The following is a 16,566-nucleotide window of genomic DNA, read 5'->3' as shown; positions in this document are numbered from 1 at the left end:
GGGAACACCAGAAATAGAATGAGTGTAATTATCCTCTTTTGTTCAAAAGCCTGATGGCTGAGGGGTAGTCACTGTTCTTGAACCTAGAAGTGTGAGTCCGGAGGCACCTGTACCTTCTACCTGATGGTAGCAGTGAGAAAAGAGCATGGCCAGGGTGGTGAGGATTTTTGTTGATGGATGCTGCTTTCCTGCAATAGCGTTTCATGTAGATGTGCTCACTGGTTGGGAGGGTTTTACCCATGACGTACTGGGCTGAATCCACTACTTTCTATAGGATTTTCCGCTCAAAGGCGTTGGAGTTCCCATACCAGGCCATAATGCAGCCAGTAAGCACACTTTCCACCACACATCTATAGAAGTTTGTCAGGATTTTTGATGACACGCCAACTGTCCGCAGACTCCTGAGGAAGTAGAGATGCTGCCATGCTTTCTTCACAATAACACTTACATGATGGGTCCAGGGCGATTCCTCTGAGATAGTGACACCCAGGAATTTAAAGTTCCTGACCCTCTGATCTTCCAGTGATTACTGGCTCATGGACTCTGATTTCCTTCTCCTGAAGTCTCCTGAAGTTCTTTGGTATTAATGACATTGAGTGAGAGGCTGATGTAATGACACCACTCAGCCAAATTTTCAATGTCTCTCCTGTATGCTGAGTCATCGCCATCTTTGATACGGCCCACAACAGTAAACTTGAATATTGTGGTTGTTATATTGGTGTTAAATTGCATTCAATGTGGCAGCACATCTGTGTGTTCATTTTAATCTTTATAATGAAAGAAATCCTCACAAGATGCTTATACATTATTCTTTTTTTTTATATGTGGTACATTACCATAAACTAATTTTTAATACTTACAGTATCTGATTATACTCAGATCCATTGTAAGTTCTGAACATACAATTTTCTATTTAACCATTCAAATATGAAAATATTAAACTAAGCAAAAGAAATAAACTGCTTCTGGTAATAACTTACAGCTTTTTCTAAAATTTGGCATCAATCAGTCTTGCAGAACAGGGGAAAGGGTCTTTTTTTAAATTTCTGTGGTGTTAATGTGATAAAGTTATCTGTTATATTATGTTGCACCAGGCTCAGGCGAAGATCCACAGAAAGCAATCTTAATATGACACTCTGAAGGATAAGATCTCAGATTTGTACTTTTATTTTTTAATGCACAATATATCGTCTAGCAATAAGAAATGCTGAGAGATTAAATAAGCCATCAAGGTGTTTTTTAAATGTAGTTTTATACAACCATGCTGAACCTAATGTGAAAATTATGTCACCTGTGAACACCAATCATAACCAATGTCATTTTACAATTTGTGCTTTAGTACAAAGGTTTCAAAAGTACATTTAATGTCAGAGAAGTGTATACAATATACACCCTGAAATGCTTTTTCTTTGCAACCATCCATGAAAACAGAGGAATGCCCCAAAGAATGAACAACAGTTAAATGTTGGAATCCTAAAGTCCCCCCCACCCAGCACCCCTCCCTCCCTTCTGGTCATAAATGACAGCAAGGCAACAATTCTCTCTCCCCCCCAGCAAAAAAAGCATCGTGCGCACTCAAGTGTGAGCAAAGCAATAGCAAAGACACAGACTTGCAGTTAATCCAAAGACTTCATGTTTCACCTGGTATTCAGCATACCACAGGCTCTCTCTCTCTCTCTCTCTCTCTCTCTCTCTCTCTCTCTCACACTCTCCTCTCTCTCCCTAATAAGAGAGAAAGAGATGTCTCTGTTGTCTCTGTTTCACAGTGAGAGGGGAGACATAACAAACAGCTTGCTGGTTTACGATGTTAAAAGTCCATTGCATCACTTTTTCCGAGCTCTGTGCCCAAAGATCTCGGGTCTCTAGGCACACAGCCAGAGATTTTCTGTCTCCAATGACACGTGGATCTCCTGCAGAAGCACTGACCTCTGATCCCCCCGTCTCCAGAGACACGAAACCTCGGTCTTCTGAAGGCGAGCAAAGCTCTTAGGCCAAGCCCTTGGAGTGCCAAACAACAGCCATTTGTGAAACCCTGAGAACGAGTCCCATTCCCACAAAGAACCAAAGTCAGCATGTAACCCCAGGTCAGGATCTTCAAAAGAACACTGAAAGGGTAAAATTGAGATATTAAAGATAGAAATAGAGCTGTTTCCGAAGATGCAAACAAAGGAGTCGCCGTTAGGCACCATTAATTGTCCTACACTTGGGGATTATACTGAAAATGTTGTAAGTTTAGCTTTGGTGTGACATTAAAGTCCAACTTTAAATGCACTGAACTCTATGGTAGGGAGACACTTATTCTAACTTAAGTAGATGTCAGTATTTACAGGTGGAGAATCAGAGATTCGGGTCCCTCAAGTGAAAAGGTTACAGAGGATCTATATGTGCAAAATATCTATATCCTCAAATGGAAACATTTTCACTGTAATAATGTGGAAGATAGATTTATAGAGTATAACAAGACATTATAAGACCATAAAACCACAGGACATAGGAGCAGAATCCAGCCATTAGGCGCATCGGATCTGCTCCCCTATTTGATCATAGCTGATTAATTTCCCTCTCAACTCCATTCTCCCACCTTCTCCCTGTAATCTTTCACACACTAAATTAACAAGAACCTATCAAACTCCACCTTAAATACACCCAATGACCTGTCCTCCACAGCAGCCATTGTCAATGAATTCCACAGATTCACCATCCTCTGACTAAAGAAATCCTTCCTCATCTCCATTCTAAATGATTGCTTCTCTATTCTGAGGTTTTGCCCTAGTCCTAGACTCTGCCACTACAGAAAACAGCCTCTCTACATCCACCCTATCTTGCCCTTTCAACATTTGATAGGTTTCAATGAGATCCCTCCCCATTTTTCTAAATTCCAGTGAGTACAGGCTCAGAGCCATCAAATTCTCCTCATATGATAAGCCTCTAATTCCCAGAAACAATGTTGTGAATCTCCTTTGAACCCCCTCCAGTTTCAGCACATCCTTTCTTAGATAACGGATCCAAAACTGCTCACGATACTCCAACTGAGGCCTCACCAGTGCCTTATAAAGCCTCAACATTACATCCTTGTTCTTATGTTCTAGTCCTCCTGAAATGAGTGCTAACATCACATTTGCCTTCCCCACCACAGACTCAACCTGCAAGTTAACCAGAAGGGAATCCTGCACAAGAACTGCCAAGTCCCTTTGCATCTTGGATTTTTGAATTTTCTTCCTGTTTAGAAAATAGTTTATGCTGTTATTCCTTCTACCAAACGGCATGACCATACACTTCCCGACACTGTATTCCACTGCACCTTCTTTGCCCATTCTCCTACTCTGTCAAAGTCCTTCTGCAGCTTCCCTGTTTCCTCAATACTACATGCACATTCACCTATCTTTATATCATGCACAAACTTGGCCACAAAGCCATCAATTCCATCATCCAAATCTTGACCTATAACGTAAAAAGAAATAGTCCCAACATAGACACCTATGGAACACCACTAATCACCGGCAGCCAATCATAAAAGGCTTCTTTTATTCCCACTCTTTGCCTCCTGCCCATTAGCCAATGCTCCATTCATGCTAGCATTTGTTCTGTAATACCATGGTCTCTTATCTTGCTAAGCAGCTTCATATGTGGCATCTTGTCAAAGGTCTTCTGAAATTCCAAGTACACAATATCCATCAATTCTCCTTTCTCTATCCTACTTGTTATTTCTTCAAAGAATTCCAACAGATTTGTCAGGCAAGATATTCCCTTAAAAAAACCATGCCTTCAAGTTCCCTGAAGCCTCATCCTTAGCAATGGACTCCAACATCTTCCCAGCCTGTGAGGTCAGACTAACCAGCTTTTGTCTGCCTCCCTCCCTTCTTGAAGAGTGGAGTGGTGTTATCTTGGATCATAGGTAAACAAGATGGTGAAAAAAGCATTTGACACCCTTGGCATGTCAACAGTCAGAGCAACAGGGGACCTAATGCCCATCCCTGCAGTATACCATTGAAACAGAGCTCCACTCTGATAAGCAGTCCTCCACTATTACTCTCTGGATTCTTCCACGAAGCTAAGTTTTATCTAGCTTGCTGGCTTACTCTGGATCCCATGTGGTGAAACCAACCATGTGTGACTAAAAGTCCAACTGATCTATATCCCATTCTGTCCTGTGGAAACCATCTACACCATTCATGATGCCAACAATCTTTATGTTATCTGCAAGCTTACTAATGCACCTGTCTATGTTTTAATCCAAATCATGTATCGCAAACAACAAAGATCGCAATAAGGATCCCTGTGCAACATCACTAGTCATGAACCTCCAGCCAATATAAGACCCATTGGCAACTACTCTCCATCTTCACTATTGGTAAGCCAATTCTGAATCCAAATGGTGAAGTCACATGCAGCCATGCACCTTAATCTTCTGACTGAGCTTATCATGAGTGACCTTGTCATAAATCTTACTAAATTCCATGTATGTAACATGCACAGCTCTACTTTTATAAATCACCTTCACTATCTCCTAGAAAACCTGAATTATATCAATAATATATGACCTGCTCCTCAAAAAGACAGGCAGAATGTACCTAATTAGGCCATAATTTTCCAAATCCTCATGAATCCTCTCCCTAAGAATCCTCTCAAATAGCTTCCTTACTATAGACACTTGTTTCCAGTATAATCCCTATTTAACATCTTGAACAATGGAAAAACGTTAGTTTCTCATTAGTCCTCCAAGGCCTAACCTTTGTTTAGAGTTGTTGAAGATAAAAGGCCCCAGCAATCTCATTGTTTACCTCTGTCTGTAACCTGAAGTATATCGCATCAGGCCCCGGGGACATAGCCACCTGATTGTTCTTCAAGGGAACCAACACCACCTATTTCTATTTCTTCATCTATATTTATTCAATTAAGAGCAAGGTCTGCACAAACACTTCCTGTGTGATCCACATAGTGGTTAGCTATATCCTTTCTGCTAGCTATCAGAAAGCTTTCTGTTAAGCTATCATATGGTCCCTTCCCTCAACATGAAGACCTCAGCTTCACAGATGCACCACAATGGCTTCAGTTGCTACTCCAGCTCCAGAACACGGTGACCTCCTGTTAGACCTAGTGACACCTCCTGGATAGGCAATTTATAAATTTCCTTCTGACAGGGAGATCGTGCAGTCCGTGGTGTCCATGTTGGTTCATGCAGTCCATGGTGTCAATGCCCTAACATAGAAACATAGAAAATAGGTGCAGGAGTAGGCCATTCGGCCCTTCGAGCCTGCACTGCCATTTATTATGATCATGGCTGATCATCCAACTCAGAATCCTGCACCAGCCTTCCCTCCATACCCCCTGATCCCCGTAGCCAGAAGGGCCATATCTAACTCCCTCTTAAATATAGCCAATGAACTGGCCTCAACTGTTTCCTGTGGCAGAGAATTCCACAGATTCACCACTCTCTGTGTGAAGAAGTTTTTCCTAATCTTGGTCCTAAAAGGCTTCCCCTTTATCCTCAAACTGTGACCCCTTGTTCTGGACTTCCCCAACATCGGAAACAACCTTCCTGCATCTAGCCTGTCCAATCCCTTTAGGATTTTATACGTTTCAATCAGATTCCCCCTCAATCTTCTAAATTCCAACGAGTACAAGCCCAGTTCATCCAGTCTTTCTTCATATGAAAGTCCTGCCATCCCAGGAATCAATCTGGTGAACCTTCTTTGTACTCCCTCTATGGCAAGGATGTCTTTCCTCAGATTAGGGGACCAAAACTGCACACAATACTCCAGGTGTGGTCTCACCAAGGCCTTGTACAACTGCAGTAGTACCTCCCTGCTCCTGTACTCGAACCCCTCTCGCTATAAATGCCAGCATACCATTCGCCTTTTTCACCGCCTGCTGTACCTGCATGCCCACTTTCAATGACTGGTGTATAATGACACCCAGGTCTCGTTGCACCTCCCCTTTTCCTAATCGGCCACCATTCAGATAATAATCTGTTTTCCTGTTTTTGCCACCAAAGTGGATAACTTCACATTTATCCACATTAAATTGCATCTGCCATGAATTTACTAACGACTCTGTAATATCCCTTACACTGCCATTAATATTATCTGAGATATTTCATGTGGAAAAATTTAGATTGGCCAATCGAACCAGTAATCAGTATGTCTTTGGTTGTGGGCGAAATAACAGGATCCATGCTGCCAACCCTCTGCAGACCTCTCACAGACTGCACTGGAGATCATAACCCAGCTCGGCTCACTAAAGTTGAGAGACAGCTGCTCAACCTTAGCAGTGCTAGACCATCTACCATGTCACCGGAATACTGGAAGTGTCCAGTATTTCCCACATAGAGAAGGATGTGCATTCTCACCTTCCTAGTAATTTTTAAACTGGAAGATTGTTAGAAAGGCTTACCACTTTCTTTGAAGAGCGGAGAGTGGCTCATGTTGTGCCTTTGTTTACTGAGAGCTGCAAGAGCAAGCCAGGGAACTACAGGCCAGCGCTATTAGCATTAATGGTGGAAATGTTACTGCGCATGATGATGAGAAACGGGACTCACCATCATTTGGAAGGTAATGACTGATTAGGAGTAGTCAGCATGATTTTGGGTGTGTGGAAGTGCCTCATGAATTTGATTGAACATTCTGAAGAGTTGACCAAGAGGATTGATAAGGAAAGGGTTGTAGACATAGTTAGCATCAATTTTAGCAAGGCCCTAGACAAGATCTGACAGGGTAGGCCAGTCTAGAAGACTAGATCACATGGGTTCCAGTGTGAGCAAGCCATTTAATACAAAATTGGTTTGATGGAAGGAGTTCGAGAGTGGTAGCGGAGGGATGATTTTCAGATTGGAGGTCTGTGAACAGTAGTGTACCACAGGGGTTGCTGCTGGGTGCCCTGATGTTTGCCATTAGGTGAGAATATAGGTGGTATGATCACTCATCCTGCAGATGACACTAAACTGGTCAGAAGTGGACAGTGAAGTATAGCCACAGAAGCAATCCTTTTGTCCATCTGGTCAAAGGGTTCAAAGGTACATTTAATGTCAGAGAAATGTATACGATATACATCCTGAAATGATTTTTCTTCACAACCATCATCTAAATCAGAGGAGTGCCCTCAAAGAGTGAATGACAGTTAAATGTTAGAATCCCTCCCCAGCTCCCCTCCCTCCCTCACATAAACAGCAGCAAGCGACAATCCCCCTACCCTACCAGCGAGCGGGGAGACATAACAAACAACTCGCTGGTTTATGATGTTAAAAATCCGTTGTGTCGCTTTCTTCGAGCTCTGTGCCCAAAGATATCAGCTCTCTGGGCATACAGCAGAGATCTTCCAACTCCCCCAATGCACCGATCTCCTGCCGGGAGACTGACCTTCGATCCGCCCGTCTCCAGAGCCACAAGATCTTGGATATCCGAAGGCGAGTGAAGCTCTTAGGCCGCATCCTTGGTATGTCGAATAACAGCCAGTCATGGAACCCCGAGAGTGGGTCCCATTCCTGTAAAGAACTGAAGTCAGCGTGTAACTCCAGGTTAGGGCCTTCAAAAAAACCTTGAAAGGGAAGAATAGAGATGTTAAAGATGCAAATAGAGCTGTTTCCGAAGATGTAAACAAAGGAGTCACTGTTTAGTGCCATCATAACTAAGCTCTGCCCTCTTCTGCCACGTAGTCCATGCCAAAGCCATTTAAACTGCCTACTCCCAACATTCTGCAATGGGACCATAGCCTTTCATATCCCTACTATCCATGTACCTATCCAAACTTCTCTTAAATGTTGAAATCAAACTCACTTTCCAGGGATGGCGGGACTCGTATGTTGAAAGATTGGAGCGACTGGGCTTGTATATACTGAAATTTAGAGTGATGAGAGGGGATCTGATTGAAACATATAAGATTATTAAGGGATTGGACACACTGGAGGCAGGAAACATGTTCCTGATGTTGGGGGGGGAGTCCGGAACCAGAGGCCACAGTTTAAGAATAAGGGATAGGCCATTTAGAACGGAGTTGAGGAAAAACATTTTCACCCAGAGAGTTGTGGATCTGTGGAATGCTCTGCCTCAGAGGGCAGTGGAGGCCAATTCTCTGGATGCTTTCAAGAAAGAGTTAGATAGAGCTCTTAATGATAGTGGAGTCAAGGGATATGGGGAGAAGGCAGGAACGGGGTACTGATTGTGGATGATCAATGAATGGCGGTGCTAACTTGAAGGGCCGAATGGCCTACTCTTGCACCTATTGTCTATTGTCTATTGTCAGCTCATTCCACACTCACACTCACATGTGTGAAGAAGTTTCCCCTCATCTTCCCCTTAAACTTCTCATCTTTCACCATTAACCCATGACCTCTGGTTGTAGTCCCACCCAACCTCAGTGGAAAAAGCCTGCATGCATTTACCCTATCTATACACCACATAAATTTGTATACCTCTATCAAATCTCCTCTCAATCTTCTATGTTCTAAAGAATACAGTCCTAACCTGTTCAATCTTTCCTTATAACTCGGGTCCTCCAGACCCAGTAACAGCCATAGAAACCATAGAAACTACAGCACAGAAACAGGCCTTTTGGCCCTTCTTGGCTGTGCCGAACCATTTTCTGCCTAGTCCCACTGACCTGCACACGGACCATATCCCTCCATACACCTCCCATCCATGTATCTGTCCAATTAATTCTTAAATGTTAAAAAAGAACCTGCATTTACCACCTCATCTGGCAGCTCATTCCATACTCCCACCACTCTCTGTGTGAAGAAGCCCCCCCTAATGTTCCCTTTAAACTTTTCTCCCCTCACCCTTAACCCATGTCCTCTGGTTTTTTTCTCTCCTTGCCTCAGTGGAAAAAGCCTGCTTGCATTCACTCTATCTATACCCATCATAATTTTATATACCTCTATCAAATCTCCCCTCATTCTTCTACGCTCCAGGGAATAAAGTCCTAACCTATTCAACCGTTCTCTGTAACTGAGTTTCTCAAGTCCTGGCAACATCCTTGTAAACCTTCTCTGCACTCTTTCAACCTTATTTATATCCTTCCTGTAATTTGGTGACCAAAACTGAACACAATACTCCAGATTCGGCCTCACCAATGCCTTATACAACCTCCTCATAACATTCCAGCTCTTATACTCAATACTTTGATTAATAAAGGCCAATGTACCAAAAGCTCTCTTTACAACCCTATCTACCTGTGATGCTACTTTTAGGGAATTTTGTATCTGTATTCCCAGATCCCTCTGTTCCACTGCACTCCTCAGTGCCTTACCATTAACCCTGTATGTTCTACCGTGGTTTGTCCTTCCAATGTGGAATACCTCACACTTGTCAGTATTAAACTCCATCTGCCATTTTTTAGCCCATTTTTCCAGCTGGTCCAAGTCCCTCTGCAGGCTCTGAAAACCTTCCTCACTGTCTGCTACACCTCCAATCTTTGTATCATCAGCAAATTTGCTGATCCAATTTACCACATTATCATCCAGATCATTGATATAGATGACAAATAACAATGGACCCAGCACTGATCCCTGTGGCACACCACTAGTCACAGGCATCCACTCAGAGAAGCAATTCTCTGCCACCACTCTTTGGCTTCTACCATTGTGCCAATGTCTAATCCAATTTACCACCTCTCCATGTATACCTAGCAACTGAATTTTCCTAACTAACCTCCCATGCGGGACCTTGTCAAAGGCCTTACTGAAATCCATGTAGACAATATCCACTGCCTTCCCTTCATCCACTTTCCTGGTAACCTCCTCGGAAAACTCCAATAGATTGGTCAAACATGACCTACCACGCACAAAGCCATGTAAATTTTCTCTGTACTCTTTCAACCTTGGTGCGATCTTCCCTGTGGGTAGGTGACCAAAACTATATATAATACTCCAAATTTGGCCTCACTATTTTCAGCCCATTTTTCCAGCTGATGCAGATCCCTCTGCAAGCTATGATAGCCTTCCTCACTGTCCACTATACCCCCAATCTTGGTGTCATCTACAAATCTGCTGATTCAGTAAACCACATAATCATCCAGATCATTGATATGGACGTAAAACAACAAAGGATCCATCACTGGTCACCGTGGCATGTCACTAGTCACAGACCTCCAGTCAGAGAGGCAACCATCTACTACCACAAAGCCAACGTCTAATCTCAATTTACCACCTCATCCTGAATGACGAGTAGCTGAATCTTCTTGACCAGTCTCCCATGTGGGACTTTGACAAATGTCCTGCTAAAGTCCATGTAGACAACATCCACTGCCTTGCCTTCATCCACTTATATCCTGTCCCTTAGAATACCTTCCAATAACTGTCCCACAACTGATGTCAGCTCACCGGTAAATAATTTCCTGATTACTGTTTAGAACCTTTTCTAAACTGCCGAACAACAATACTGGGCATCCTTCAATCCTTTGGTACCTTCCCTGTCGCTAAGAATGTTTTAAATACCTCTGATAGGGCCCTGGCAATGTCTGCACTTGCCTCCCCGAGAGTCTGAGGGAACTCCTTGTCAGGCCCTGGGGATTAATCCACCCTGATTTGCCTCAGGGTAGCAAATGCCTCCTCCTCTGTAATCAATTCAGGGTCCAACTTCATCTCAATCTACAGACTCTGTATTCATCTCTTGAGTAAGTGCAGATGCAGAGAATGCATCTTTTCTGGCTTCTGACATGGATTACCATTCTGGTCATCCAGACGGTCAATTTTCTCCTTTGCAATCCTTTTTGCTATTAACATATCTGTACAATCCTTTAGAATTCTCCTTCACCTTGTCTGCTAGAGCAACTTAATGCTTCTTTCAGCCCTTCTGTTTCTATCATGTGCATTCCAAATTGCTCCCAGAATTTCCAGCTATTACCTATCTGCCGTCGCCCCTGGTATTTGTTTCCTTCTAATCAATTTTGGCCAAGCCTCTGTAATTCCCTTTACTCCACTGTAACACTGATACATCTGACTTCAGCTTCTCCATCTCAAATTGCAGGGTGTATTCTATCATAGTATGATCACTGTCCCTTAAGCTCTCTCATCAATTCTGGTACATTGTACAACACCCTATCCAGAATAACTGATCCCCAAGAGGGCTCAACCCCAAGCTGCTCTAAAGAATCAATCTCGTATGTATTCCATTATTCCCCCTCTTTGGATCCAGCACCAACATAATTTTCCCAATATACCAGTATATTAAAATCCCCCATGACTATCGTAAGTTTGCTCTTTTGACATGCACTTTTTATCTCCTGTTGTAATTTGTATACTACATCTTTGCTATTGTTTTGGATGTCTGCATATAACTGTCATCAGGGTCTTTTTACCCTTGAAGTTCTTCACCTTCTGACCCAGTGTCACCTCTTTCTAAGGATTAGATTTCATTTTTTATTAACAGAGCCACCCTCTCTGCCTACCTGCCTGTCCTTCCAATATATTGCGTATCCTTGGACATTAAGTTCCTAGCTGTATTCTCCTTTCAGCCATGATACAGTGAGGCCCACACGTCATACATGCCAATCTGTCTCTGTGCTACAAGTTCATCAACCTTATTCCAGATACCGAGTATATTCAAATATAATACACTCAGTCCTGTATTCATCACCCTTTTCAATTTGTCCCCCCTTTATGATGCAATTCATCCTGTTGACTGTAATGTTGTCCTTTCATCAGTCTCTCCGTCCTAGCAGTCTCACTACACATTGCCTCTGTTTGTAAACCAAATGCCCTATCCTCAGGCCTATCACTCCAATTCCCATCCCCCTGTCAAATTAGTTTAAACATTCCCAAGCAGCTCTAACAAACCTGCTCACAAGAATATTCATCCCTCTCGGGTTCAGGTGTAACCCACCCCTACTGTACAGTTCATACCTTCCCCAGGAGAGATTCCAATGATCCAGAAAACTGAACCCCTGCCCCCTGCACCAGTTCCCCAGCCATGTTTTCAACTGCCAAGTCATCCTTTGCTTACTCCCACTGTCGCCATGGCACAGGCAGCAATCCAGAGCTTACTACTTGGAGGTCCCGTTTTTCAGCTTTTTACTTAGGTTCCTAAAATCTCACTTCAGGACCTCCTCACCTTTCCTACCTATGTCATTGGTGCCAATATGTACCAAGACTTCTGGCTGCTCACCCTCTCCCTGTAGAACGCTATGGACCTGATCCGAGATTTCTCTGGCACATGGGAGGCGACATGCCATCTGGGTGTCTTTATCGTGTCCACAGAACCTTGTCTCTTTTTCCCCTATTACTTCTGCAGACTTCCTCAGCTCTCTTCTCTTCTGAGGCACAGCACCAGACTCGGTGTCTGAGACCTGGTTGATGTGGCTCCCTCAGGTAGGTTGTCCCCAGCAACAGTGTCCAGAGTTTATTTAAGGTGAATGACCACAGGGATACTCTACGCTGGCTGCCCATTTCCCTTCCTTCTCCTGACAGGTACAGTTAACTGCCTCCTGCAACCTAGGGTGATTACCTCTCTGAAGCATCTATCTATCACTTCCACAGTCTGCAGTACCAAGGTCACGAAAGATGGCAACATATGACACGGAATACTGGAGAAATAAATAAAGAGAGAATGCTTGCTGGTACCCTTCACTTCATAGCATCCAACTAACCTTTCTCTGTTTAAACAAAAACGCTGATGTGATTGAAGGTGTGAAGAGTAATAGAATATGACAGAATATACTGCATCTGACTTCTCCTTGACCAAACCTTGCTAAGCCACTCTGAAGATTTCATGTTCATTAATTCCTCCCTCTCTCTCCAGATCCATGAATAGAGTACTTGGTCTGGTTTTCTAAGTGCTTTCACACATCAAAGTGACCTGTCCAACATCAAATTGTCAGCTTTCCTTCAGTCACCAAATGGGCAAGGTCAGAACTCACATTAGCGGTCTGGTATTCAAACACTTCCCTTGGTCACCCCACAAAATAATTTGTGTTACTAGAAAATCTCAAAACTGAACATGATAGCCTCTTGTTAGATTTATGTCACCAAGTAAACTGATGATGTTGAGACACCATTGTTAATGACTGATTCGTCTCGACCACTCCTGCTTAATATGGAAAATGCTAAACAAATATGTATCAAATAATGATAACTAATAACTGGAAACCAATCATTTTCCAATGACCAGACTTGGGTGATTGTGATCACCCCTTCACTAGGAAAATAGATTACAACCACAAATATGATTGCAGTATATGAATACTACTTATCAAAAGTCCTACTTATCAAAATGGAGGCATACTATTTTACAGGAATGTACATGTCAAATATATTAGCAGTGAATGGAATGGACTATTTTATTTTTATTATCCTGGAAGAAGTTGCCATCTGTCCACAGGACTGTGGTCCCGATTATTTTCAATAAACTGCAATAATCTCTGTTGTCATTCTTGGAAATCTGATAACTGTTAGGCATTTAATTTCTCTTTGTTTTCTCTTTCATTCTTTACAATCCATTTTATATTTTCATTTATAGCCCAAACAGATTTGTTGCATGACCTTAGAATAAATGTTGGGTTTCAAAAAGTCTGGATTTAATCTTAATGGTCATTAGAATTAATTGTTTCAATGAGTGTATGTAATTTAAATGAACACCCTCTGGCCAGTCATACTGAGGCTCTGAGTTTATGGCTTTGAAGATGTTTTGAGGAAAATGGAAGCAATTTCTTGATTTAAAAAGTGCAAGACCAAGAGATTGAGCATAATAGGCTAAAAAGAATGAAGGACACACAGTACCTTTGAACTTGAGAAGTGCAATCTAACCATGGACGAGGAAAACCTATTCACTGACTTTCTGTTCCAGAGTTCAGGTGAAAAAATGTGTCCTTGATGTTCTAGATTTGTAAACACCAAACCATGCTTAAGAAATAAAGAATATTCCTGACTTCTTCATAAAAATGACACTGAATTAAGGAAATAAAGCATTAAACCCTCCTGCGAATACTACATTCCAGGAAAAAAATAAACCTTAATGCATTAAAAACATGAACTCAAAGTTGTAACGGAAATGGTTGAATGGTTAAAGTATCGGTGAATACTGTAGTTCAAAGCATGTACTAATTCCAGGCAAGGTTCCAGATTTATAAATTTCTTCAGATGAGCTTTCTCTGACAACTTCCAATATTTCTGTTTTGGAGGGAGATGTGAGCTAGACTGAATTTGCAACCATATGCTCTATTTCAGATCTATGCAGTTTATGTAACATCACATAACCGGAAGTGCATGTAGATAGGTCTAATTTTGCAGGTCAAAGTTAGGACTTCAAACTATGCTGTTAAAAGCAGGTACAACTTGTGCTCAGAGACTTGCTCAGAGAGTTGTCCGGAGAAACTTCCTGTTCATTAGTCGTCCAGAGAAACTTCCTGTTCATTTTATGAACAGGAAATATAGATGTATATATTTCAATGCTAGGAGTATTGCGGGGAAGGCGGATGAGTTGAGGGCGTGGATTGACACGTGGAATTATGACGTTATAGCAATTAGTGAAACTTGGCTACAGGAGGGGCAGGACTGGCAGCTTAATATTCCAGGGTTCCGATGTTTCAGATGTGATAGAGGCAGAGGAATGAAAGGTGGGGGAGTAGCATTGCTTGTCAGGGAAAATGTTACAGCAGTGCTCAGGCAGGACAGATTAGAGGGCTTGTCTACTGAGTCCTTATGGGTGGAGCTGAGAAACAGGAAAGGTATGGCCACATTAGTGGCATTGTATTACAGACCACCCAATAGTCAACGAGAATTGGAAGAGCAAATCTACAGAGAGATAGCAGGCAACTGCAGGAAACATAAAGTTGTGGTGGTAGGGGATTTTAATTTTCCATATATTGATTGGGACTCCCATATTGTTAGGGGTCCAGATGGTTTAGAGTTTGTAAAATGTGTTCAGGAAAGTTTTCTAAATCAATATATAGAGGGACCAACTAGAGGGGAAGCAATATTGGATCTCCTGTTAGGAAACGAGTTAGGACAAGTGACGGAAGTCTGTGTAGGGGAGCACTTTAGTTCCAGTGATCATAACACCATTAGTTTCAACTTGATCATGGACAAGGATAGATCTGGTCCTAGGGTTGAGGTTCTGAACTGGAAGAAGGCCAAATTTGAAGAAATGAGAAAGGATCTAAAAAGTGTGGATTGGGACAGGTTGTTCTCTGGCAAAGATGTGATCGGTAGGTGGGAAGCCTTCAAAGGAGAAATTTTGAGAGTGCAGAGTTTGTATGTTCCTGTCAGGGTTAAAGGCAAATTGAATAGGATTAAGGAACCTTGGTTCTCAAAGGATATTGCAACTCTGATAAGGAAGAAGAGGGAGTTGTATGACATGTATAGGAGTGAATAAGGTGCTTGAGGAGTATAAGAAGTGCAAGAAAATACTTAAGAAAGAAATCAGGAGGGCTAAAAGAAGACTTGAGGTTGCCTTGGCAGTCAAAGTGAAGGATAATCCAAAGAGCTTTTACAGGTACATTAAGAGCAAAAGGATTGTAAGGGATAAAATTGGTCCTCTTGAAGATCAGAGTGGTCGGCTATGTGCAGAACCAAAGGAAATATGGGAGATCTTAAATAGGTTTTTTGCGTCTGTATTTACTAAGGAAACTGGCATGAAGTCTATGGAATTAAGGGAAACAAGTCGTGAGATCATGGAAACTGTACAGATTGAAAAGGAGGAGGTGCTTGCTGTCTTGAGGAAAATTAAAGTGGATAAATCCCTGGGACCTGACAGGGTGTTCCCTCGGACCTTGAAGGAGACTAGTGTTGAAATTGCAGGGGCCCTGGCAGAAATATTTAAAATGTCGCTGTCCGCAGGTGAGGTGCCGGAGGATTGGAGAGTGGCTCATGTTGTTCCATTGTTTAAGAAAGGATCGAAAAATAATCCAGGAAGTTATAGGCCGGTAATTTTAACGTCGGTAGTAGGTAAGTTATTGGAGGGAGTACTAAGAGACAGAATCTACAAGCATTTGGATAGACAGGGGCTTATTAGGGAGAGTCAACATGGCTTTGTGCGCGGTAGGTCACGTTTGACCAACCTATTGGAGTTTTTCGAGGAGGTTACCAGGAAAGTGGGTGAAGGGAAGGCAGTGGATATTGTCTACATGGACTTCAGTAAGGCCTTTGACAAGGTCCCGCATGGGAGGTTAGTTAGGAAAATTCAGTCGCTAGGTATACATGCAGAGGTGGTAAATTGGATTAGACATTGGCTCAATGGAAGAAGCCAGAGAGTGGTGGTAGAGAATTGCTTCTCTGAGTGGAGGCCTGTGACTAGTGGTGTGCCACAGGGATCAGTGCTGGGTCCATTATTATTTGTCATCTATATCAATGATCTGGATAATAATGTGGTAAATTGGATCAGCAAGTTTGCTGATGATACAAAGATTGGAGGTGTAGTGGACAGTGAGGAAGGTTTTCAGAGCCTGCAGAGGGACTTGGACCAGCTGGAAAAATGGGCTGAAAAATGGCAGATGGAGTTTAATACAGACAAGTGTGAGGTATTGCACGTTGGAAGGACAAACCAAGGTAGAACATACAGGGTTAATGGTAAGGCAATGAGGAGTGCAGTAGAACAGAGGGATCTGGGATTACAGATACAAAATTCCCTAAAAGTGGCG

General features: G+C 42.5%; 1 protein-coding gene across 1 annotated transcript in view; it reads left to right on the top strand.

The window, feature by feature from the left end:
* The window catches only part of LOC134352529 (T-box transcription factor TBX22-like), an 83,882-nt gene that overhangs the window by 20,885 nt on the left and 46,431 nt on the right, over positions 1-16,566 (top strand). Inside the window, exon 9 of the mRNA XM_063059794.1 lies at positions 7,282-7,431. Coding sequence (XP_062915864.1) covers positions 7,282-7,431 — 150 coding nt within the window. The remainder of the gene's footprint in view (positions 1-7,281; positions 7,432-16,566) is intronic.

Source organism: Mobula hypostoma, chromosome 10 (assembly GCF_963921235.1).
Source record: "Mobula hypostoma chromosome 10, sMobHyp1.1, whole genome shotgun sequence".
NCBI lineage: Eukaryota > Metazoa > Chordata > Chondrichthyes > Myliobatiformes > Myliobatidae > Mobula > Mobula hypostoma.
The sequence above is the reverse complement of the archived record's forward strand: the minus strand, read 5'-3'. Positions and strand labels throughout refer to the sequence as shown.